Source organism: Delphinapterus leucas, chromosome 15 (assembly GCF_059928025.1).
Source record: "Delphinapterus leucas isolate spDelLeu-1000000601 "Yukka" chromosome 15, BTC_Dleu_Yukka2, whole genome shotgun sequence".
Classification (NCBI taxonomy): domain Eukaryota; kingdom Metazoa; phylum Chordata; class Mammalia; order Artiodactyla; family Monodontidae; genus Delphinapterus; species Delphinapterus leucas.
The window spans coordinates 74,375,733-74,402,206 of NC_143143.1; the positions used below are offsets into that span (position 1 = coordinate 74,375,733).

The window sequence follows — 26,474 nt, forward strand, 5'->3', positions numbered from 1 at the left end:
TGATAAACCAGGTTAATATTTACTCATAGAGAAATCCCCAGTTTTGTTCAAAGTATTTAAAGTATAATCAATTTCACAAATTGCTGTATCTATAGAGAGAGATTTTAAAGGACCTTAGTGAAAATAAAACTTTAATCCTTGCTTAGAATTTCATGTGGCTCTTTTCAGAGTCTTTAAATTTTTCTGTTTTGGTGATTACAATTTCAACGAGTCATTTTTCAGTTACAAGTATTAAGTATTTCAAGTTGAAAGAAATTTTTCACTGGATACACGTTGATCACTTAAATTATCCTTGTACTTGGAGAACACTTCTCTCTCATTCTTCCCCTGACAAACTCCAACTTCTCCTCCTACCCCTCCAAAGTCCTCAGTCACTGAACCCTTCTCTCCCTGCTACCCCACTAACTAGTGATCTCATTTGTTGTGATGCCTGGATTTAATTTTATTTTTCTCATACTGTCTTCCCATTAGCATGTCAACCATCACTGGTGAATTATCATGCCCTTTATGAATCTACGAATACCTTCAGGCAAAGCTCTCACCATGCCAAATATCAAAAACCTTCTACTTTTGTTCAGCGTTATGAATATGGTGAACGCAGCATGGCTTTTAGCTATAGATCACAACTTACTGAACACCAGCGAATTCACAAGGTAGAGAAAGCCCACAGATACGATGAAAATGCAAAGGACTTTAGGCATCCCGCATCATTTACAGTGGTCCAAAGAATTTACATTCTGGATAAACACCTTGAACGTAACCAATGTGGCAAAACCTTTAACAGAGCTTCAAAGTTTATTCAACATCAGTGCACACACGGCGGACTGAAACCACACAAGTGTGATGTGTGTCCGAGGGCCTTCAGGTTTCTTTCATCCCTTATTACACATCAGAGATTTCATGCTGGCAAGAGATCAAATCTGACTCAGCATCAAATAATTCCTCCACAAAAGAAACTCTTTGTCTGTACATTTTGTGGAAGGACCTTTCACAGTTTCTCAGAAAAAATTCAACACCAAAAAACTCATACTAGAAAGAAATATTACACATGTAATCACTGCAGAAAGGACTTCAATCCATATTCAGTTTCTCTTACATCAAAGAGTTCATATTGGAGAGAGACCCTACAAATGTAATGATTGTGAAAAATCCTTTAAAAGCCAATCGAATCTTAAGAAACATCAGAAAGTTCATACTGGAGAGAAGCCCTTTTCATGGAATGAATGTGAGAAGACCTTTACCCAGCTCATAGATCTTAATCGTCATCAACAAATCCACACTGGGGAGAAACTTTACATCTGTGATAACTGTAAAAAGACCTTTGTCCGTTTCTCAGATCTAACGCGACACCGAAGAACTCATACTGGAGAGAGACCCTACAAATGTAATGTTTGTGAAAAAACCTTTAAACATCAGTCAAATGTTATTAAACACCAGAAAATTCATTCTGAAGAGAGGCCCTTTACATGCGACAGATGTGAAAGTACCTTTCGCTATTACTCTGACCTTAACCGACATAAAAAAATTCATACTAAAGAGAAACCCTATAAATGTAGTGAGTGTCAAAAGTTTTTTAACCATAGTTCAAACCTTAGTAAGCATATGAAAATCCATACTGGAGAGAAACCCTTCATATGTAATCAATGTGGAAAAGCTTTCAGTCTAAACTCTATAAACTTTCTTGACATCTGAAAACTCATAATAAAAAGAAACCCTAAGACTATAGAAGATGCAGGAAGGCACTTAGAAATCCCTTACATTTTACTAGAAATCAAAAATCTGAACCAAAGAGATCAATGTGGGAAGGGTTTTAACCAAAGCCCATTCTTCTGCATGAACTCATCCTGTATGGAATATTTTAGAAATTTAAATACATGTTGAAGAAACGGGAAGATGTGATCAGAGATGTACTTTCTATATTATAATTGACTCAAATCTTTGAGCAAAAGTAGTTAAACATGCTCAAGCAAAACGTGAAACTGAATAAGGCAGTTCCTATGATGGGAAGTAGGCTAAGAGGCAGCTCCAAGGGTGTAGTAAAAAGAACAGATTCATTTTGCTGTTTGTTCATAATCTATTTTCACTGGGTGAATAAAGTCATATTTTTAATAGAGGTAGCTCTCTAAAAGTGTAAACTTTTGTATGGAGAGGATGCAACCCTAACCTAAGTGTAAGTAAGGAAAACAAAAGCCATCTCTTTGGAATTAAAACTTCAGAGAAGAAGAAACTTTGCCAGTGAACAATGAAAAACAAAAAGTTGGTCACTATTTAAAAAACTAAAGGATAAAGAGTTAAGAGGGTAGACATGAGAAATCCAAAGGTTGTGGGTCAGTGGTGAGAAGATAGTTTCTGCTCCTGTTCTAAATGAAAACAACTCGGAGACACCCAGCCTCCCCAAATTCTTGGATGTATCTGGAGAACGAAGAGGAGACGGAGAGATTGCAACAATTCTAGGACTTAGATTCAGGACTTGGAGAATGTATTACTCATAGTGTTATCTGTAATAAGTTGATTTCCTGTATTCCCTGATGACTAAATCATAAGTTTTCTAGTGCATGCTAATACTGGTGTGTAATGCTGGATACAATCAGGTCTTGTGTCAGAAACCTAGACTTTCCTGAATTGGTTCCCATAATCATTGGTGGCAGCTTAACCCTGTTCAGCCAAGTGGGATGGGCGTAGTCTAACAAGTCTCTTTAGGACTGGCCTCAATCCATAGAAAGTGATGGAAAGACAACACTGTTTCTTCGAGGGTCATCTTCTCAACTTTCTGACCTCTGCTTTCCCAGATATTAGAGTATAATAGTGGCTGCCACAGAGCTAAATTGTTGTAATCCCCAGATGTGGCCCCTCGTCTCATGATCGTTCCTTATGTGCTTTTTATCTCTAAGAAAAGGTGTGTACATAAGTTCACTTTTTGCAAATAACCTATAAAACTATAATGTGTCTGTTAAGTTACATATGAGCTGAAAATGCAACTGAAATAAGTTTTAAAATGAGTGCAAAATAAATGTTATAAATACAATTATAAAAATGTAAAATGGTTATTGGAATAAGGAGGGGAAAATTTGGCAATTACTCCTAATTTTGGTCCCTAAAATTCTGGTTTAGAGTCAAATTTAACAGGAATTATTTTATGTGCTTAAAAACATTAAGAATTTCCAACATGGCCCCTAACTGTAAAGTCTATATTATAAGGAGAAAAGAAAGAAGCATAATAGAACAGAATAGCTTGTACTGAAAAGTCTAGTATTCCAAATTTGCTAACACCAGACTCAACAGAAGCCTAGATTCCAATAAGCAATGTCTAACATATTCTTTTTATATCTGTTGCTATGTTTCCTGGGAACTATCACTAATTATAAGCCAAAAGTCTCTAATTATATGAAAATAAAAAGGATAAAAGGATAGTCATTATGCAAAAGTTAGGCCATTCAAGACATTCTCATTGGCAAGTTTCAGCTGAAAAATCTTAATTTCCTATCGGATTTTAATATTAAAACACATAAGATATTTCTACTGTTTAAGCAAATAATAGAGTTGTCGGTATGGCAAGTGGAGAGAGAAGATAGAAATGCTTATATAGAGGCTTAAAATGTCATCTAAACACTAACATAGTGTGCACAACTTCCTTTTTTTGCTTTTAATAATTAATTCCTTATTTAAATCCACTGTCACATGTTTGAGGACAGAATCCAACAGGGTGTTGTAGGTTGACATGAGTTGCTCCAAAAGATACACTGAAGTCTTAACCCCTGTGTGCAGGAAAAACTCAGTTCTCCTGTGTTTCTCCTTTATCCCACACTACCACCACATTCACACTTGTGACACCAGATGTGTGGGTTTTCTTCCCACACCAAGCAATTCTGTGATACTGTTGAGTGTCTTATAATTTAACTAATTTCTGACTATACCCACCTGGGGGTAGTGTCAGATCCCACAGGGTAAGGGTACAAGTCCCACAAGACTGCCCCTCAACCCCAACTTCAAATCCCAAGTCCAGGTTGTCACCTGTGCTTCTGACAGATTGGCTATAAATCAGAGGTTCCCGTGACCCTCTCCTAGAGTTTGATTAACTTGCTAGAGCAACTCACAGAACTCAGGTGAACAGTTTACTTGCTGTTTACCAGTTTATTATAAAAGGATATGATAAAGGATACAGGTGAACATTTAGATGGAAAACATGCATAGGGCAAGGTATGTGGGAATGGGCATGGAGCTCCTGGGGAAGCCACTCTCCCAGAACCTCCACCTGGAAGTTCCAAACCCCATACTGTTGGGGTTTTTATGGAGGTTCCATCATGCAGGCAGGATGTGGAACCAGGAGGATGGAATACAATGGTTAGTCCCCTTATTACCACCTCTGCAGATGAAGGGATTTGGGTCCATTACTAGAAGGCTATGGAGACAGAGTTAGAAGACAAAACCCAACCTGTTCAATCTGAGAATTTAAAGCACCATAAATTAGGAAATTATAAGCTACTAAATTATCATAGGAACAGTTGGTTTTAATGTGGAATGAAATAAGGTTAGGTCCTCAAACATACTGTCACACAACAATGTGGAAAGGAACAGATTAACTTAAACATCATCTTTTTCATTATTTTAAAAGGGAGGCACACGTGGCATAATGTCTGAATTGTTGAACGTTTTCATGGTGCCTAGTGAATGTTACAACACACTTATTAAACACACTCTATTTTATTCTCCTGTGTGAGTTTTCTGATGTGATAATGAGGTTTGATTTATGGCTGAAAGTTTTCTCACATTAATTGTGTTTATACAATTTCACTCCTCTATGCCTATCCACAGAGTTTTAGCATTGTGTACATTACATGATTTGTTCCTTTGTTGATCACCACTTTCTCGGAGCTCATTCCTTATGAGTTTTCTGATGTAGCAGGAAGTTTGATTTGTGGCAAAATGTTTTCTCGCATCCGTGACACTCACAGGGTTTCTCCCTATGTGTATTTTCTGATGTTCAGTGAGAGTCCACAGCCGATGGTAGGCTTCCCCACACTTGTTACATTCCTAGGGTTTCTCTCCCATATGAATTCTCTGATGTACTCTGAAGGCTGACTTATGGCAGGATTTCCCACGTTCAGCACATTCTTACGGCTTCTACCCAGTGTGAGTTCGCTGGTGTTGAACAAGGGAGAACTTCTGCTGGAAGGTTTTCCCACATTCATTACACTCGTAGGGTCTCTCTCCTGTGTGTGTCCTCTGATGGCGAGTGAGGGCCGACTTCTGGCAGTAGCTTCTCCCATACTCGCTACATTCATATGGTCTCTCCCATATAGTTCTCTGATGCTTGATGTGTGAGTTTTTGTTGATGGCGTGTCCATGTCCGTTGCACTCATAAAGATTCCCCTTTGTGTGCACTCTCATATTCCCTGTGGTTTGACGTCACAGCGAATGTTCTACCACATTTCTTAAAGGCACTGCGTTTCTCTCTAGTGTGAGTTCTGTGATGTATAGTGAGTGTTGACTTATGGCAGAAAAATTTCCCACATTTGTTACATAGGTAAGATTTCTCTCCTCTATGAGTTATCTAATGTGCCGTGAGGGCTGCTTTAGTACATAAATTTTTTCCACACTGACTGCATTCGTAGGGTTTCTCTCCTGTGTGAGGTCTCTGATGCACATCGAGGGCTGAATGACAGAAGGTTTTCCCACATTCTTCACATTCATTTGGTTTCTCTCCTCTGTGAGTTTGCTGATGAACAGCGAGGTAAGATTCTTGTTGAAGGTGTTCCCACATTCTTTGCATTTGTAAGGTTTCTCCCGCGTGTGACCTGAAATGTTCAGTGAGGGCTGACTTCCCAAAAAAGGTCTTCCCACATTCATGACACTCATAGGATTTCTCCCCTCTGAATTTTCTGATGCACGACGAGGGCCAATTTGTCAGTGAAGGTTTTTCCACATTCGCTTCATTCATAGGGTCGATCTCCAGTATGAATTCTTCGGTGTCGAGTAAGGTTCGTCTTTACACGGAAAGTTTTCCTACAGTCATTACGAACATAGGGTTTCTCCCCTGTATGAAATCTCTGTGTACAATGAGGGTGGACTTCTTAGAAAAGGTTTTCCTACATTCATTACATTAACTTGGTTTCCTTTCAGAATGTACCCTGTTCTATGTGAAGAGGACTGCCCTCTTGAAGCGGTTTTCCCACATTTTCCATAGCCAAAAGGTCGCTTCAAAGCCTGAATGTTCTGCTGCAGAATCAAATCTTCATTTTGACTTCTGGCTTTCCTAACTGGATTATATTTGTATTGTTTCATTCCAGAAGGACTTTTCTCTTGCTTAGAAACGAGTTGTGTTTTCCCACATTCACCAGGAACCTTTTAAAAGTAGCTTTTCTTTGCAAGGATTACTTCTGAATTAGTTTTTAAACTGTTTCCACATGGATATCTGTAGGGTGTTTTTCTTGAGGGAATAATATTCATGCCCAGATTAAATGTTTTCTCAAATACAGTAGCTCTCTCTGTAATCAGTGTTTTATTGCAGAAGAATACAATTTGCCTCAAATGTTTGCCTTGGATTTCCTTGTCCTCCTTTAAGGCATCATCAGTCTAGGAGGGAGTACCATTAATAATAACTTGTGATCCGTGACACACTTGCTATGAAATGAGAGTTCCTTACAAATGCCTTGTTGTGGTGGACTGGCCCAGCTCTTCAGGATTAAGGAAATGTCAAATACAAACATCTCCGACTGATTTGGGGGAAAGAAAAAAACAAACAATAGAAAAAAAGCCAGCCCACCCACACCAGCCTGTTTAACAGGATGAAAGGAAGAGAAAAGTAGCAAAGAATACGAGTGCCTCTGCCATGGAAAAAGGAAAACAGTCACAAGGAACAGTAAGCACAAAGTATACTGCAAGTGTGTCTGACACAGTATTGAATAAGACAGATGAGACTCAAAGAAGCACTCAGAGACAGTGAGACCAGCAGAACAGACTTCAGAGAGACGGTCAGAGTTACCAAGAGACACAGAGGAAGGGGTGAGTCTCAAATTTTGCCAGCGACATGGGAACTTCAGAATTTGCACAAATACAAAGAATAGAAAGAAAGATTGTGGGCTGAGCAGGGCTGGAAGTAGGGTGAGGTAGGCGTGACCTCTAGGCCATCTGCACCACCCCAAGAGTGAGTGTCTTCTTAAGTTTTGTATCTGAGGCACCTTGGTTGTCTCACCCTAGTTCCCCCGCAGTGGGGCTGAGCGTGGAGAGTGAAACTGATCTCTCAGTTAAAGGATGGAGAGAAATGTGGAATGCAACTAGATTTGCAAATAGATTGTGTAAATCAAGCAAGATTTATTTTTTTAAGACTGACCTATGAATGTCTGAATATACAGCAAGTCTATGTTAAAGGAAGGTGGGGTCAGGTAGGCAAAAGAGAATGCCACAGAACTAAAGTTCAGAGTACGCTAAAAGAGGGTCTGTATACCAGGGATGGATCGCTTAGCAGCAAAAATCTTTATAAATTTCGATTAAAGAAGTACATTTAGGACTTCCCTGGTGGTGCAGTGGTTAAGAATCCGTCTGCCAATGCAGGGGACATGGGTTCGAGCCCTGCTCCGGGAAGATCCCACATGCCACGGAGCAACTAAGCCCGTGTGCCACAGCTACTGAGCCTGTGCTCTAGAGCCTGCGAGCCACAACTACTGAGCCCGTGTGCCACAACTACTGAAGCCCACGCGCCTAGAGCCTGTGCTCCGCAACAAGAGAAGCCACCGCAATGAGAAGCCCGCGCGCGGTAACCAAGAGTAGCCCCCGCTCGCCGCAACTAGAGAAAGCCTGCACGCAGCAACGAAGACCCAGCACAGCCAACAATAAATAAACAAGCAAACAAATAAATAAAAATTAAAAAAAAAAGAAGTACATTTATTCGGGGACAATGTTTTTAAGTATCTATAGCATGACAGTCATTTGCCCTCAATTACTTCCCAAGGTCTGGGGCCTATAAAAAGCGATTCCTGAGGAACATTGCAAAGATGCCAACTACGCTCACTAACCACCATAGAACTCTCATTTCCACTGGTTTCCACCTGCTTAGTTATCACTCACCTGAGTAGTTCTGACTTGAGAATTCCTCTACTGTCCATGGTTCTTCTCCTTGCTCCAGTCTGAAGATCACATCTGGTTTGCTAACGTTGATACCCTGTTAAAATGATATAGAACTTGGACCAAGCCCTTTGGACTTTGGGGACTTGAAGGATGAAGAAAGACAGCTTCAAAAGCTGTGTGATGAAGATGTCCAGCAACAGGTCATTAGAGCTAGAACGTTCAGGAGAAGGGTGGAGGGAGGGCAGTGAGCACAAGCACAACGCTAACATTGCCTCAAAGGGTTTAATCATCTCCCCCCTGACGCTCAAGGCTAAATAATGAAATTCAACATGTTTTTGCAACACAGAGCAAACACATCTCTTGGTAGTTACACAGGGAAGCTGTACTTACCCACTGAGATGCAGTTGTTCTCCAGCATCACATCCCTCTATAGGAGCCTCTGAGCACGGTCCAGGTGCCGCCACTCCTCCTGGGTGAAGTCTGCAGTCAGGTCCTTGAATGAAACCAATCTCTGAAAGAATACGTTTAATCTGAGGTGAACAGAAGCCCAGTGGATCCCTGGGGTGCCCCCATCCTCCACTTTGGAGACCACTGTTGTGATCATGGAAATCCATAAAGAGATATTTGTCAGCAAGGACTATTAAGATTTGTGATCAAATTTGCATTTTGGAAGCAATGCTCCAGAGCATAGGGGTCTGCACACTACAGCCTGTGAGCCTAATCCAACCCACTAAGACCCCAATCCGGCCATGCCCATTTGTTTACACGTTATCTATACTGTTGTCACACTACAGCAGCTGTGCTGAGTTGATTTGACAGAGACCATAGGGCCAGCAAAGCCAAAAGTAGTTATTATCTGGTCCTTTACAGAAAATGTCTGCTGTCCCCAACTCTAGAAAAATGGGAAATGGATTAAAGATCAAATTAGAGGGGAAGAAAACTAGGACGCCACGGTGAGACATGACCACAGGCAGCTCTGGTAGGGGTGGGAAGGAGGGAATCAATCCTCCATGATGAGGAACCAGAGGAGTTGGCCACTAATCGGTTGTGCGTGGGAGATATAATGTGCAGATTATTTTGTTCCAGATCTTTTTTTTTTTTTGGTACACGGGCCTCTCACTGCTGCGGCCTCTCCCGTTGCCGAGCACAGGCTCCGGACGCGCAGGCCCAGCGGCCATGGCTCACGGGCCCAGCCGCTCCGTGGCACGTGGGATCCTCCCGGATCGGGGCACGAACCTGTGTCCCCTGCATCGGCAGGCAGACTCTCAACCTCCGCGCCACCAGGGAAGCCCTCCAGATCATTTTGGTAGCATCATATGCTGAGATTAGGAATACAAGACAAAACCAAGAAAAGAACTGAGCATAGGAAACTGATGCATCACTGTTTCAGATGCCATGCTCGAGTCTGTGAAGGATACAAGTAGAGATGTCCAGTGGGCAGTTGGATATTTGGTTCTGAAGCTCAGAAGAGAGAGTGGTGACCAAAAGCAATATTAGAAGGCATAAATAACGGGGAAGATCTCTATGGACCAATATGGAGATTCCCAGGCTATATTGGTAAGTAAGAAGGAGTATCTATAGTATGCTACCTTTTATGTAAGAAAGGGGATGTAAGAAAATACACATGTATCTGCTTATGTGTAGAAAAGAAAATACAGAAAGGGTAGACCAGAAACCAAAGAAACTGGTTACCTTCAGGGGACAGGTGGGAATAGCTGGAAAGAATGGGGGCGACAGGAATGGGGTAGAATGGGATGGGGGGAAAGCGACAACTCTCTAAGTGTATCTTTGTCTGTGGCTTCACAGACATTCTCATTGATGCATTTCAAGGAAGGTGTGGTCAGACTGTCAAATGCAACAAAGAGTTTAGTAAAGCATGAACTGGAAAATACCCACTGGATTTGAAAATATTTACTAGAACAGATTCATGAGTGTGGTGACGGCAGAAACAAGACTGCATCAAGTGAGTTGAAATGACATGAGCAGGTGAGAACCGTGGTTCAAGCAATTCAGAACAATCAGAGAGTGGAGGGCACTTCCCTGGTGGGCCAGTGGGTAAGACTCCACGCTCCCAATGCAGGCGGGCCCAGGTCCAATCCCTAGCCGGGGAACTAGATCCTGCATGCATACCATAACTAAGACCCAGTGCAGCCAAAAATAAATAAGTAAATGAAAATAAAATCTTAAAAAAAAAAAGACAGAGTGGAGATTGCAGGGAATGACATGTATGTGTTTAGGAAGTAATCTCCTTAGCTACGCCTGGTACCCCTTGCCTCCAACTCACAGCCTCACCAATCCTCCAATGAAGTGTCTTTTCCTGACACATCTGTACCCTGCCCTTCCCCTTCCATTGCAACTCGCATCTTTCTTCTGAAAGTTGAACTGAGGCTTTGCTGAGTCATAATAATCAATGGTCTTTGAATATGGTATGATCACCCAGATTCTGCTCACCCTGGAGAGGAAAATTCTGGTCCAGTAACTCTTTTTTTTTTTTTGCAGTACGTGGGCCTCTCACCATTGTGGCCTCCCCTGTTGCGGAGCACAGGCTCCGGACGCGCAGGCTCAGCAGCCATGGCTCACGGGCCCAGCCGCTCCACGGCATGTGGGATCCTCCCAGACCAGGGCACGAACCCGCGTCCCCTGCATCGGCAGGTGGACTCCCAACCACTGCGCCACCAGGGAAGCCCCTGGTCCAGTAACTCTTGAATATGCTCCTTTCAGGAATTCTGTCTTGGCCTTAAAATCCTAGGGAGAGATTTCAGTTCCGAAACATGTTCTTCCAGGTGTGATTTCTGTCCTTGGCGCCTTCTGCTTTTTCCTTCACTGGGATGGTTTTGTTTCCACCTGGGCGTAGCGGCCACTTTTCCATTAGCTGGAATCTGCACTTGGGGTCCCAAGGTTCAAGTGCCTGGTGAGCTGGACCTTTCCTAAAATCCAATCAAGGCTGCTGAGAAGTGAGACAATACCGCAGGAGGCAGAAAGAGCCTAGAAGCCTCGATTATGCCTTGTGACCTAAGGAAAATAGGTCCAATGGTTTGATTATCAAAATACATAGTATAACTGCTTTCTAGGGCACACAGAAGGCAAGTCATCATGCCAGAAAAAACCCAATGTGTAGGCAGGGGGGAATGCATATTACAAAGATCATGAGACTGGGAGTAAAACAGACTTCATTTTAAAATCAACTCAGTCACCAGAGAATAAATCACTTTAGCTCTCTGTAAATGAGGTTTTAAAATGTGCTCCAACAGGGGGCAGTAATGCCGACTTCACAGCCTGGTTGGGAGGATTAAGGGAGGTATCTAAAAATCTTTGTAACACTGATTGCAAGGGATACGTGTCGAGGGTTTATTATATTCTGGGCTTGCTTTTTACTTCAGAACAACCCTATGGGGCAAATATTATTCCTAGGCTCATTTTACAGATGAGAAAACAGGATGAAATAGCATGCCCTGGGATGCAGTGCTGCTCTGTGGCAGCACCTGGTCTGAACACAAACATCATGCTCTTAAAATCTCATGCAGCGCTGCAGACAACACCCCCCAGCGCCAGCCCCCTGAAATCTTTTCCAGTCATATCTACACCCTGGCCATTCTCTTCAACTGAAGCTCACATCTTTCTTTTAATAAATGCTTAGTATAAAATAACTAATATAATGATTACCATATTTGTTTCTATAAATATTCCTTCCCTTCCCTAACGTCCTCCACTATTCTTCAACCCAGCCCAGCAGGCTGCAGATCCAAGCGCCTCAGCGGAACTTTGGGGATCAGATTTTAGCCATTTGAATGTACAAACCTTGCACCTTCACAGAGCACTTTCTTCAGGCAATGAAGGGCTGCAGGGAGCGCCCGCCATGAGGCCTGCAGGTCAGGAGCCCGGCCCTCGCTCCCCTTCTCCGGGACCATGGGAAACCCGGCTCCGGGCCTCCCTGGAGAGGAATGCGGGGAGAGCGCGCATCCACTCTCCAAGGACCGAGGCCAGCTCCGCCCAGCCACTTCCCCTCCAGCCCCCGAGGGCTCGGAGCTCCCCGCCAGTCATTTAACTTGTGGGTGTACCCGCTTCGCTCCCAGTTCACCAGGCCCAGATGACCACGGAACGCCGCGCCCCAGAGACTGCAGGACCCTCCGCGGGAAAAGCCTAGTGGAGAACAAATAGACGCGCCCACGTAGAAAGACGAGGCCCCACATGCGCAGAAGAGGCCGCCGGGCCGTCCTTCCCAGGTTTTCCAAAGGGCGGTCGACGCCTTTCCGGACTACATTCCCCATAAGGCACCGCGGCCACCGCCCACAACGGAGGGCTCCTTAGAGGACCCTCTGTTGTCCTTACTCAGCTTGGTTGATTGCTAGGAACCATTAATACAAAAAGAAAAGGTGCATATGAATTTCACCGAAGACTATAGATGAGAAGCGAAGATTACAGACTATGAGGTGTCCACCAAAATGCTAATGATTCCCAAATCCTTATCTTTCTCCTAAACTTCTCTTAGGAACACCAGAGGTGTATAGTCCCTTATTCTTCCTACTGCTTTTCCCACTCAGCATCAGAACACACACTGGGGAGTATACCCAATGAGCATTTTAAATGTGAGAAAGCCTTCTATAGTATATATCCAGGATCTCATAGGGGAGCAAGCAGAAGAATGTAGCCAACACAGCAAAGCTTTCACCTATTTTGGTGAATCCATATACATATTTTGAATGTATGAAAACGTAGAATTCAGACATTCTCTAATCCAAGAATTCATGCTGAAAGGAAATCTATCAGTGGGGAGCATTGCATGGCTAGTCCAGCTTATGGCTTGGAAAGAGCAGGGCTGGAGGATTGGGTGACAGCAAGAATATCCAAGGAAAAGACGTGTAACAGGGAGCTCAGCTCGGTGCTCTGTGATGACCTAGATGGGTGAGAGGAGAGAGGTCCAAGAGGGAGGAGATATAAGTATACATATAGCTGATTCACTTCACTGTACAGCAGAAACTAACACAACATTATAAAGCAATTATACACCAATAAAAAAAGACGATGTGAAGACACAGAGGGGATGAAACCTACAAGCCAAGGAACGCCCGAGGCTACAAGAAGCTAGGAGGAGGGCTTGGCGAATATCCCTCACTTCCCTCAGGAGGAATCAACCCTGCCGACAAGTTGTTTTCAGACTTCTAGCCTCCGGAACTGTGAGACAATAAATTTCTGTTGTTTAAGCCACCCAGTTTGCGGTACCTTGCTACTGCAGACCTAGCAAACTAACACAGAAGGCAAGATGGCAGAAGGAATGATTTGATGACAGGCAGAACTTACTGCAGCGCTATGGAAATTTTTTAAAAGGAAAATACTTAACCTCAAAGGTAAAATTTACCTATGAGCCTGTACCTAAAAGTGATGATTTATGTAATATTTTTATTCTCTTTTCTTCAGTGCTTATCTCAGTGAGGATCTGTGTGTATTCTATTCTTTCTGCCTTTACACACACACACACACACACACACACACACACATTTGAAATTCAACTAGTAAGCTAAGAATAGTCTCATAGTCCTCTTCCTAAAAAAAAAAAAGCATTCATGGCAGTGGGCAAAAATTGTGAAGATCTTTGTGTTTGTATTAGTTTTCTATCACTGTGTAAGTGTTAAGGACCTGGGTCCCTGGAGTCTAATCAGTAGAAATTGATAAGAGGCCACAGTGGAAATTGCATTGTCAATATTTGCTGGCTGGTCTGCCTCTTTCCCATCCTCCCTCCAGCCATTTCCCCTCCTCTCCCACCCCTTTCCCGTTGCTCCCCTCCCCTCCTGCTAGACTGTCCAGACTGATGCATCACCTCTGAGGACCAGTCCCTGAGCTCTGTGCTAATAAGATTTTTTTTTTTTTTTTTTTTCAGTACACGGGCCTCTCACTGTTGTGGCCCCTCCCGTTGCGGAGCACAGGCTCCAGACGCGCAGGCTCAGCGGCCATGGCTCACGGGCCCAGCCGCTCCGCGGCATGTGGGATCTTCCGGGACCGGGGCACGAACCTGTGTTCCCTGCATCGGCAGGCAGACTCCCAACCACTGCGCCACCAGGGAAGCCCCTGTGCTAATAAGATTGAGCCATGGAGTTGGGGACCTGGGAAGCTATAGAACTCAGACCCCGTCCCCCTATCACTTTCCCTGTTTTCCCCCTTATTCTTGCAATAATTTCTCCTCTGTTTTTTAAACCATTCATTCAACAGATGTTTATTGGAGCACCACCTATATGCTGGAATCAGCCTGAGATTCACTATCTCTGCCGTAGATTCAATGCTGGGATTTCTACCCTTGCAAGACCCACTTATGTCGTATTGTCCAAATAACTCAGAAGAGAGAATATCCATACACATCACAAAGAAAATATAAAGTCATAATTAATTTTATTCTAATAGAGCTATCAGGAGGATTGTAGGACGGCATCACGTTCCCCTAAGAGATGTTGAAGTTTTAACCCCCAGTACCTGTCGATGTGGCCTTATTTGGAAATAGGGTCTTTGCAGATGTAATTAAGATGAGGTCATACCGGATTAAGGTGGCCCTAAATCCAATGGATGATATTTTTATAAGAAAAAAGGAGAGGGAGATTCAGACACGGAGACACAGAGGAGATATTCACAGGGAAGAAGGGCATTAAAAGACGGAGACAGAGATTGAAGTGATGCAACTACAAGCCAAGGAAGAAGCTAAGAAGAGGCAAGGAGAGATTCTTCCCATGAGCCTTCAGAGGGAGCGGGCTCTGCTGACACCTTGATTTCAGACGCATAGCCTCCCAAAATGAAGACAATAAGCTTTTGTTTCAGGCCACTCAGTGTGTGGGAATTTGTTACAGCAGTCCTGGAAAGCTAATAGATGTGGCAACCTCCTTCCTGCCTTGGAACCTTTGTACCTGCTGTTCCCTTTACGTGGAAACCTCTTCTACTGGGTCATCACATGGCTGGTTTCATATCATCCTTTCTGGTCTCCACTGGGATCTGTCTCCTCAGAGATGCCTTCCTCAACCAGCCTAAAGTCACTTCCCTTGAATTACTGTGAACCACAACTCCTTTACTTTTCTTCATAGCACTTACCACTCTGAAATTATTTTATAGATTTCTTTGAATATTTATTTGTTATCTTTCTTATCCCAACAGAAGCAGGCTACATAAGAATCACATCTACATACCCAATACCCAGACAAGTACCTTGTATATGAGAGGAACTCAATAAATATTTGTTAAATGAACTTATTAAATAAAGGCTCAGAACAGTCAAAGAAGAAAAATTTCCCAGTGTCACACCACCAGGAAGTGGCAAAGCCGTGATTTAAACACAGGTGCTCTGATGCTAGAGCCCAAGCTTATAACCATTATGCAATAACATAGTTAACTTTGATGCAGAGGAGGAATAAATAAAATTTGGGATGGGGTCCAATAAGAAAATAAGACACAAAAGAGATTAATTTTACTCTAGTTATTGGAGTTAGAGTATGGCAGCATTAGCTGGAAAAATAAGACTGGGTTTGCAGTGCAAGTCTGACCTAGAAGATTAATTTAAGGCCAGGAAGAAACCTTCTCTTAACATAAGGTTGGGGAGCTGTCCGAGGCCCCTGGTGCTGAATTCCAGGTTTGAGTTGGATGGTGTCATAGAGGCATCTTTCTCATCCATGGACACAGCTAAGACAGTGCATCCTGAGAGCCAGCTATCTGAATGGTGCTTCCGGTTTCTCACCTTCCTGATTATCCCAGAGTTGAGCTCCCCGGTTAAGGCAGTTCTGGGCTCTCATTCCTGGAGGTCCCCTCCTCCAGCCCTTCCAAACGTTTGTAGGGACTCATTCCCTGTATTACATATCTCCTGGCTTAAAATATCTAAAGAAATTTCTTTTATCTGTAATGAAACCCTGACTGATAGGATACCCAATTCAGCCCACATTAGTTCTTTCTAAATTAGACCAACTTAGAGTTTCATATTTCTTTTTGCTTCCTTATCTACCCCTTACTCAGATTGCACACGAAGAAAGCCCTAGAAGCTGACCCAGTGAGCAAGAAAGCTTACTTTTTGAGAAGTATAGGGGCGATGATGAAAAGATTGTAAACTCCTATTTTGTTTTTTAAATCCTTATTGTTAAAAGCAACAACAAAAAAACCAACTCAGGGTTTTACAATAGTTATGGCCTCATAATTACAATAAGGATTCATGGTCCCCCAGATCCACTCTAGCCAGAATTTGGAGGGGAGCAGAGGAGGGAGGTGAGTTTGGCCCCGGGGAATCCACAGACCCTCTTTCTGCTACATTGCCAGCTCAGGACAGGCTGCCCACATTCCTTGGTTCAGGGCCCCTTCCTCACAATGACGTCACTCCAACCTCTGTTCTGGTCATCACATTCCCTCCTTTTGACTCTGACCTTCCTTCCTCCCTCTTATAAAGACCATTGTGATTATATTGCCTCCCCATATGCCCCAGAAAATCCAGGATAATCTCCCCATCTCAAGACCCTTGACTTAATCACATCCACAAAACCCCTTTGGTCATGTCAGGTGGCATATTCACAGGTTCTGGGGATCAGGGTATGGACAGCTTTGGGGGGCATTATTCTGTCTGCCACATGCATGGTACAAGGGAGCTGGCCTTAGGAGGCAAAGCTGATGCACTTCCTGGGGCCTGATGTGGTTCTCTCAAACGTACTGGCTGTTTAAGTTGAAACTCTTGCCTGGGGATGTATTTCTTTTCTTTCTTTTTTTTTTTTTTCAACATCTTTACTGGGTATGATTGCTCTACAATGGTGCGTTAGCTTCTGCTGTATAACAAAGTGAATCAGCCATACGTATACACATATCTCCATATCCCCTCCCTCTTGCATCTCCCTCCCACCCTCCCTAGGGGATGTATTTCTTAGTGCTTTGTATCTTTCCCTTTGGCCACAAACTTGGCCTGATGCAGGCTGCTTCCAGTGCCTGACTATTCCCTTCTGCAAGCCCAGAATCTTCAGGAAGGAGCCGAGACCAGAGAGAGCGCAATTCTACCTCCAGATATCTGGCCATTCAACTAATTGTTCCTGAGCCCTTGCTCTGGTTCTGCTTTAGATGCTAGGAAAACTGTGGAGGACCAGACAGATAGCATGGGATTTACATGTTTGTGGGGATGACATGAAACACACCAGCAAGTAAACAAAAAAAAAGAGGCAGCTAAACATACAAATGCATAGGGAATGAAGGATATTGATAAGGGTACGTATAAAGATGGTAAAACAACTTAATATGATAGATCAGCAGTCAGCAAACGTTTTATTTAAAGAGCCAGATAGTAAATATTTCAGATTTTCTAGGCCACGTCTCAACTACTCAAATTTCCCATCAGAGCAAAAGAAGTCAGAGACAATACTTAAACTAATGGGTGTGGCAATGGTCCAATAAAACTCTATTCATGGAAACAGGCCCGATTTGGCCCACAGATTGGAGTTTGCTGACTTCTGTGATAGAGTAGAACTAGGTGGGATGGGACAGTTTTAGGTAGAATAGTCAGGGAAGGCTTCTCTGAGGAGGTGACATTTGAGCTAATACCCAAATGATGCAAAGAAGCCGGCCATGCCGAGACTTGAAGGAAGAGTATTCCAGGATATGGGAATAGCAAGGGCATTGCCCTGAGGTGCAAACCAGCCTCTGAGGAGCTTAAGTCCATGCGGCCAGGGCATAGGGAGGGAGGAAGAGGCTGGCTCAGTCAAGGTTTTGTGACCCAGGAAAGAGCTCTCAAAGGAATAACTACAGAGAGGTTTTTTTCTTTTTCTTTTGGCCTCACAGCATGCATGATCTTAGTTCCCTGACCAGGGATTGAACCTGTGACCCCTGCAGTGGAAGCACGGAGTCTTAAGCACTGGACCGCCAGGGAATTCCCTAAAGAGAATTTAATGAAGGCATAGAGGTGGGGACTTGGTTAAGGGAATGATAGCGACACCCCCAGAGACCTGTACCTGGTAGATGGAAGCTGTGCCTCTCTGGAATGCAGGGGGTACCGTAGCAGTGGGAGCAAGGTCACCCAGAGCGTGGAACGTGGCCTTTGCCAAAAAAAATGCCCAGAAGGCCGCAGGGATAAACAGCCTGACCTCGTTCTCTCTTCCCACTTTAAATCACCCGCCGGTGCCTCCCATTGGCTGAGCCCAACCAGGAGTCAGAGGTCAAGGGAACCAGGGTGATAGAACCACAAATGTCAGACTCCTGGGAAAGAGAGCAGGTGAGAGAAAGGCAGAGAACGACCTGGAGGGAAAAACAGGGAATACCAAGCCCACAGGGTATGGAGTTGCGATTTTATTGTAACTTTGATAGGGATGCAGTTGCCATAAAATACGGATTACCCATCAATTTGAATTTCAGATAAACAACAAATGCGGGTTTCGTATAAGTAGCCTCGGGACATACTTATACCAAACCCGTATTCATTGTTTATCTGAAATTCAAGTTGAACCAGGTGTCCTGTATTTTTATTTGCTAAACCTGGCAACCCTAGATGGGAAAACCCTGAAGGAATTTGAAGCAAAGGAATACAATCTAATTTAGAATTTAATAAATACATTTATTTATAAAATCAAGAAAATTTTAATGACTATAAATAAGTTCAGAAGATTCAGAGACATATAAATAAGTTCCAGGGGCGTTTAGACACCGTCAGGGTGCAAACTCTCCATCTACCAGGTACAGCAGCCTATGCAGACGGAAGCCTGGACAGACACCTGGCACCGGCTGGAGGAACCCTGTCTTCACTTTGCATCATCCTTTTCTGTTTATCCAGGCCTTTCCTGCCCAGTATCTCATTGCGCCCTTAACACATTCCCATGTGCAAAGTAGGTCACACTGATTGTTGTTACGCAGTCCTTATGCAGATATAGAAACCAAGGCTCAGAGAGGTGAAGCGACCTACCCAAGGTCACACAGGGGAGGCAGCAGAAGGGCCAAGGTTACCACTCAGGTCTGGGCAACTCCAGAGTGCTTTCCTCTCGGCGCCATTGCTCTCCGTACTTCCAGGTATTCAGCAGGTCTGTCTAGCCGTTCTAGGTGCTTGCTGCCCGGCCCGGGTTTCAGGAGCAGTATGGAGTGCCCGGGGCCAGCTGCTGGCCTCGGTGCCTGTCATATCTTCGCTGGAGCCGGGCATGAAGGTGGCGGACCCTCCTTGCCTCCTGGGTCTTGAAGAAGGAGGCAGCGATGCTGTGCCTCAGGCGACGGGCGTAGGTCTCCAGGAGGACCGTGGAGCAAGCGACGAGCTGCAGGGCGCCTGCAGCCAGGTGGGCGGCTGTGTGCGGGTGCCGGGGGGGCAGCAGCGGGCAGCCAGGGGCGATGAAGCGCAGCTCCCACTGGAAGGAGTTGTGGGCAGAGAGGAAGGGGCTCTCCAGAGGCGGCTGGTTGAAGAGGAAAGGGATGAAGCCCAGGATGGCGTATGCAGCCTTCAAAAGAGAAAAAGGCCAAGTCAGCAGGCAGACACCCCAGCCGTTCCCTGCCCTCCACCACCTCTGGATGCTCGTGGGTCTGGACGGTCCAGCTTTCCCTGTCCTCATCTACAAAATGGGCGCAAAATCTGCCGTTTTGACGAGGGTCAGCTGAGATCAGGGACCTGAAACAGGCTTTTGGCGGAATGAAAAGCACCATACAAATGCTATCTATATTGTTATTACACTTTGCAGGGAACACTTTAGAGAAAGCCAATTCATGCTTAAGGGCATTTACTCTTTTCTGAGCCCTTAGTGAAACTTCAGATGTTCTAGTCCATCAAGTAAGCACAATTTTATGAGGATGAGTCCGTGAGGAGCTTCAATTAAGAGACGGGAACCTGGGCTTCCCTGATGGCGCAGAGGTTGAGAGTCCGCCTGCCGATGCAGGGGACGTGGGTTCGTGCCCAGGTCCGGGAAGATCCCACGTGCCGCGGAGCGGCTGGGCCCGTGAGCCATGGCCGCTGAGTCTGCGCGTCCGGAGCCTGTGCTCCGCAATGGGAGAGGCCACAACGGTGAGAAGCCTGCATACTGCAGAAAAAAAAAACAGGAAGCTGGCAGGATTGGCCCGTGGGCTGTTCCTAAGGCTTCCTCCAGTCTGTTATCTACAGATGTGAGCTATTAATAATAGTCACTATTTATTAAACATCTCCCATGTGGTATGGAGCCGCCTAGGTACTTCTAGAGACTACCACATGTTAAGACTCACAGTAACCTTGTAGGGTGAGGAGGATTGATCCAGTTTGTACAAGTGAGAAAAATGAGGCTGGGATATGCTGCGACGTGTGAAGAGTGGCCTTGGGGGGCAAATTATTTTAATATCTCTGGGTATCAGTATCCTCACCTGCGATAAGGGGTGAAAACAGAACCCACTGCCTCAGGCTGTCGTGAGAATTACATGGTTCGTCTGCCAAAGCCCCTGGATCCCACAGCGTATCCAAGCGCCACGACTCGAAGGCAAGTAAAATTCAATTTTGAGTCAAGGGTTTAACAAGCCCTACCCTCTCCCTCAAGGAAATGACTCTATGCCCACCTTCCTGTCACGGCGCTTACATCATATTTGATGGTGAGCGTGACGGGCACAGCGGGCAGCTGCTGAACCCAGCCCACGGCTGCCTGCGCCAGGAGGAAGGCCACGTGGTCCATGGCCACTGTCACAGCTGCGGCCACCAGGAGCGGGGTAAGCAGCCCCAGCCTTAGGAGACAACTCAGCAGCTCCCCCTGGGACAGCCTTGGCCGGGCCGCCCACAGCAGCCAGGCTGGCGGGGAGGCCACCAGGTGCGTGGCCCCGACCTCTGCCAGCTGCTGAGCCAGCTGCCAGGTAGCGTAGATGTTATCAAACTGCAGGTCAGTCAGGTATCGATGGAGGTACCAGGCTGAATCCACTAGGAGGCCCAGCATAAAGAGCCCTGTGAGTGCCCGCTGGGTCCCCAGTGCCACCGCCTGGGCCAAGGACTCCAGGCCGGAGAAGTCCTCCAGGATCTGCTGAGTGACCCTGAACACGTGGAGCCGGAAGGCGGAGCCATCGCCCTGGGCCTGGAGCGTCAGGCCCTGGCTGCCTGCTTGGCCGTCAGGACCCAGAGCCTGGGAGGCTCTGTGCAGCTGGTGAGTGGTGTTGAGCAGACTCTCCAGGGAGCCCTCCGTGACACACCTCAGCACCTGCCCAGCTGCGTGCATGTTGGCCAAGATGTTGGGCACCACGACAATGGCCAGGGTGGCGGTACTCCAGGATAGGAGCAGGCGGCGGCCCTGCTCTGTGCCCAGGGTGGGCACGCTGAGTGCAAACAGACAGCGGGCGGGGGGCACCAGTCCCAGGCCCAGGAAGGCCAGGAGGCCACAGACAGTGGCCACCATGGCCGAGGGCCCTAGAGGATAAAGCAGCAGGGACACCAGCCCATAGTAGGTCAGACCCGCAGCAGCAATGGTCAGGGAACCGCACAGGAGGAGCTGAGTCAGCAGCTGGCCACAGCTGGCTGGGACAGGCTGGGAGAAGGCAACCCAGGCGGCCTGCAGCAGGGCAAGGGCCTTGTGGAGCCCCAGGTACCAGAATCTCCACCTGCACACAAGGAGATAGGGGGAGACTCTATCAGGAGGGTTGGGGCATTGTGTGTCTGCCCAATGCCCCTGCCCTACAAACTCGTCAACTGCCAACAGGCTCCACCCCTTTAGCCACAGTGGCGGGCACTCCTCCCAGGTGGGCCAATCAGAGTAACCCACCCCAAACCCACATGACCTAAGCTGAGCCAATCAGAGCCTTCCCCAGGATTATTCTCACTGAGCTGTCAGGGAAGAACTAGTTTCCACGCAGTTCCTGAGGATGAGAGGATGAATACCTGGGCTGCTTGTGTCTTGTGAGGGCAACTGGTGCAAGGGAATGAAAGAGTCATGGAGAGAGAAGCACAAATGAAAGAGAGAGGACGAGAGAGAGAGAAATGGGGAGAGATGCTTTTTCACTTGAATTCATAGTCTTGGTCAGCTCAGTGTGACCCTGGACACTCCTTCTTTATGGATCTCAGTATCTCCTCTATAATTTAGAGGACGGGAAGATTGGACCAGTTGATCTCTGAGGAACTTTTCTCCTTTATTGTACTCTTATTTATTCATTCAACAAATATTTATTAAGCTACTACTCTGTGCTAGCCATTGGAGAAACAGGAATGGATAAAACAGAGGAGAATTCCTGGCCTCATAGAGCTTCCATGGAAGAGTGATAGCAGAGGAATAGTAAGAAGAGGTTGGGCTCTGGATACATTTTGCTGGAAGAGCCAACACGATTGGCAGACTGATTGGTTGTGAGTGTGAGAGAAAGAGGGGGGTTCAGGATGACAATGGGGTTTTGTGTCTGAGCAGCTGAAAGCACTGAGGTGTTGTTTCCTGAGATGGGAAATCTGTGGTTGAAACAGGTTTGGGTGGAGGGAGGAGGGGAAGAATTCAATCAGAAAGTTGAGCTGCGAGCTGCTGAACGTGTGACTGGAAACAATCTGGAACTCAGAGGAGAGAGCAGGCTGGAGATATAAAGCTGGGAGTTGTGGATTGATAGACGGTATTTAAAGTCATGGGGTAGATGAGATTCCTTAAGACAGTGTGCTGACGGGAAGGAGAGAGCTCCGAGGACAGAGCTTAGTGGCGCTCCAGGGTTCATGGGTTGGGAGATGAGGAGGAACCAGCCCAGGAGACCAAGAAGCCAGGCACTGTGGAGCTTGGGAAGCCAAGTCAATGAAATGTTTCAAGAAGGGAGTGAGCAAACGTGTCAAGTGCTGCTAATGGGTCAAGAAAGATGAGAGCTGAGCAATGACCATTGGATTTAGCCACGTGGAAGTCACTGGTGACCTGGACCAGGGCAGCTGGGTGGCTTGTTCACTAGAGTGGACCCAAGGGAGGATGGATGGAGAAGAAATTGAGGCACGAGTGCAGACAACGGTTTCAGGTCATTTTTGCAGTAAAGGTGCAGAGAAATGGTGTAGTAGTTGACATGGGAAATGGAACCAAGTTCCTTTAGGATGGAGGAACTTGAGCATGTTGCAGATGGGGGATCCAGTCAAGAGGGGAGACATTGATGAAGGGGAGGCTTGCTGGTGTGACATTCTTCAGTGAGTGGCAAGGGTGAGATTGAGAGCATGGAAGCTGGGGCTGGTCTTAGAAAGGGGCAGGGGCTGTTCATCCTTAGTAGCAGGTGGGAAGGCACAGGAAGTGGTTACAGGTGTTGATGAATGGACAGGTAAGGTGTGCGTACTAATGTATCGGTATCAACCAGTATACACAGAAAGAGCAATAGTTAAGGGCGTGACCTCCAGACTGCATGGGTTCAAATCCCTGCTTCATCACTCACCATCTGCGTGACCTTGGTCAAGTTTCTTAACCTCTTCGTGCCTCAATTTTCTTATCTGTAAAATGGTGCATAAAAGTAATACCTCATAGGGTCATGGCACATAGGAAGTACCATGTCAGCTATTACCTGTCACTAGAGCCTCAATTCCACCAGGGCAGGGACTTGGTCTCTTTTGATCACTGATAAATACCAAGGACCTAGAATAGTGTCTGATGTATAGTGGGTGCTCCATAAATATTTGTGGACTATAGCACGTTTGCTTCTGTTTGTTCAGGGTAGCAGGAAGGCAGATCAGCACCGATGGTGAGGATGCTAGAGGAGATGATAGAAATTTGAAGGCGAAGAAGAAGGTATAACATAGGTGGCCAGGAAAGTGGGAGAGTAAATGAACTCGGGAAGTTAGATACATGCTGGGCGGCATTGAGGACCCACTTGAGGTTAGAGGTGATGAATTATGGTCTTCCCAGTCCCGCTGACATTTTAGTTTGGGACTAAACTCCCTTCTACTGTATAATTCATATTTGAAACATGGTAGCTGTTAAAATGATAGCTAATAATTTGAATGATATTGGAATGGAAAACCAATTCTAAGTCATATTGGGTGCCAAGGTCTGTGCTGAATGTTGTAAATGCTAAGGAACCTGCTGCCACTCGTTGGGTGCTTACTCTGAGCCGAGCACGATGGCAAGCCCTAAACATGCGTTTTCTCATTCAATTCTCACAACAGTCTCATAGACATTATTATTACTCCCATTTCACAGATGGGGAAACTGAGGTTCAAAGAGGTGAGGATTTACCCAAGATCACACAGCCAGGGAATGGCAGAGACTGAGACCTAGCTCATACCCATCAGGCCTGACCACTGACTGTTTTCTTGCCTGCGGCCCCCAGTATCCAAGTCCCCAGACCTACCCGGTCCTGACGAGATGCTCAGCTATCTCCCGGGGGGCCCTCATGCTCCCTGAACAGCAGTGGATCTGGGCAGGCGGGCTCAGGCAGTGAAGGTAAGTGGAGAGGAAGTGGGGGGAATTCCGTCCTCCAGAAGTGACCAGAACTGTCACTTCTGCTTTTCTGCCCTGATTTAAGTGCCTCTGGTGGCCTTGTCCCGCCCTGCCTGGGCCCACCTCCCAGGGGGGTGGGCAAGCTGACTCGTCCTCTTCCTGCAGGCAGGAGCCAGTGGAAGGTATGGGAGGAGAGAAAAGGCCTTTTCCAAGCAAAGTCTCTAATCCTGATAGCAGGAAGGTAGAATTAGTCCCATTTTACAGAGGAGGAAACTGAGGCTCAGAGAAGCCATACAGCTCATTAGCAGTAGTGCTGGGGCTAGAACTCAGCTCGGCTTCATGTTCCTTCCCCCTGCATAGTTATGTGCCTCCAGAAGAGCCTGATCTCTAACTCTTAGGGGGTGGAAACCCACAGGAGACAATTGGACCTCTGCTATGACTCTTTCCAATCGTCAGGGACTCTGGTCTCCCTCTCAGCTCCCTTCCTGTCTTTATCCCAACATGGACCTGGCTTCCAATCACAGTTCCGTCCCTCCCTAGCTGTGTGACCTTGGGCAGGTGATCTTGCCTCTCTGTCTCAGTTTTCTCCTCTTAAAAGAGCGTAAGGATAAGAACAGTTAACATTTATCGAGCACTTGTTAAGTATCAGGCACGCTGCTACATAGCTTCTCTTGGCATTCACTGAATCTTTTTTTCCCAACAGCCCTTTGTGGCAGGGACTGGTATTTCCATTCTTTAGTTCAGAAAACTGAGATCCAGAGACTTAAGTCCCTTAACCCAGCTGCTCAGTTAGTAACAGGTAGAGCCACGATTTATAGTCAGCATCCTTGCTCCAGAGTTTACTGGTCAGCCACTGGGCCCTACTGGTGGGGAGGGAAGAATTCACAAGATTCATGTTGACCTTGGGATGCATCTGGCACTGCCAAGAGCAGGCACTCAGTGAGTGTGAACTCTCTGTCTGTGGGCTCTGCCGTAGTCACTGCCCTGCAGGTACACTTCTGGGCTGTTCTGAAAGCCAGTCCCTTCCTGGAAAGCAGGCCCTGCTCCCCGCTACACTCCAGTGTCTTTGTGCCCCATCACTGCCAGCAGGACCACCTCCGCCAGGAGGCCTCTCCTGAGCCCCCAGTCCCCCATCCTACAGGATGGACTGGGGCGGGGGGCACAGTTAGGCAGTATTCCAGACTCCCTGTCATTTCCTTTCTAAGGACATTGCCTGGGTCACTTGCTCAGGCCTGAAGGAGTGTGTTGCATGGCCCAGATAAGGGAAGTGGCATTCTCATAGTCACACAATTGGATGAGACACCTGTAGTCCTCAGAGGGCTTAACACCCTTCCTGGATCACAAGCCCCTCTAGGAAGCCAGCCCACTGTCAAGTCTGCAAAGAACTGGGCACGCAGAGTAGACCAAGAGCAGGAAGTGCAGGCCCCTGCAGGGGCCACCTAAGGTAAGGAGCAGAGGGCCAGGTGGAAACAGCAGTGAACTGCCATGCGGAGGCCCTTCGAAAAGGGTAGCTTCTACTCCGCTCCAGCCAAGGGTTGAAGCCCCTCAGAAATGAGGCCCAACATTACCAGGGTGGCCAGTTTTTCCAAAGATGCCAGTCATTCCCAATTTTATGTAGAAGCCTCCAAGTTTCAAAAGCCAGTATTTTTAAAAAGTGAAAGACCCTTGTGCAGGCCAGTCTTGGTAGGACTGTGGGCCAGAGCCAGCATGAAGGCCACCAGTTTACAAGTTCTGACAGAGGCCTCAGTAGGACTGATGCAGGGAGCAGTCTAGCTGTTCCTCTGATCTGCAGGGTCCCTGGGGTGGAGGTGGCAGACTTCACTCAAAGGCCAGCTATGCCACTTACTGTGCTGTGTGACCTTGGGAAAGACACTGTCCCTCTCTGAACTTGGATGTACTCTGCTATAATGAGGAGAATACTAGTACGTGCTTCTTAGGGTTGAGAATTCAACGCAATAATGTATGTTCAGTGCCTAGTAAACAATATATAAATGCTCCAGGCCAGCTCTTTCCAACCTGGACTGCTAGTTTGGCCTGAGTGAGCCCCAGGCTTCTCAGACCAGATCGTACAGGCCTCTATGATGCCCACTGGACCAGATCCCATGGCCTGGGTCCCATCAAACAGGAAAC

At 46.2% G+C, this 26,474-nt stretch overlaps 2 protein-coding genes and 1 pseudogene across 3 annotated transcripts; 1 reads left to right on the forward strand and 2 right to left on the reverse strand.

Annotated features, from left to right (window-relative positions):
* Nucleotides 1–440: 440 nt before the first annotated feature.
* LOC115803387 (uncharacterized) lies at nt 441–11,960 on the forward strand (annotated as a pseudogene). The gene is made up of 2 exons (XR_016387935.1): nt 441–9,621; nt 9,871–11,960. The product of XR_016387935.1 is annotated as an uncharacterized LOC115803387 (transcript).
* On the reverse strand, nt 3,523–8,593 carry ZNF334 (zinc finger protein 334). The gene is given in 11 exon segments (XM_089896996.1): nt 3,523–4,959; nt 4,962–5,389; nt 5,391–5,739; nt 5,742–5,782; nt 5,784–5,870; nt 5,872–6,049; nt 6,052–6,162; nt 6,165–6,573; nt 6,706–6,707; nt 8,065–8,158; nt 8,459–8,593. Coding segments are annotated over 11 exon segments (1,809 nt in total). The 5' UTR covers nt 8,483–8,593; the 3' UTR covers nt 3,523–4,873.
* Nucleotides 11,961–18,815: 6,855 nt separating the features above from the next.
* Nucleotides 18,816–24,913, reverse strand: OCSTAMP (osteoclast stimulatory transmembrane protein). Its single transcript, XM_022565030.2, is given in 5 exon segments — nt 18,816–18,968; nt 18,971–19,048; nt 19,050–19,472; nt 20,568–21,570; nt 24,256–24,913. Coding segments are annotated over 5 exon segments (1,701 nt in total). The 5' UTR covers nt 24,300–24,913.
* Between the last annotated feature and the right edge of the window lie 1,561 nt (nt 24,914–26,474).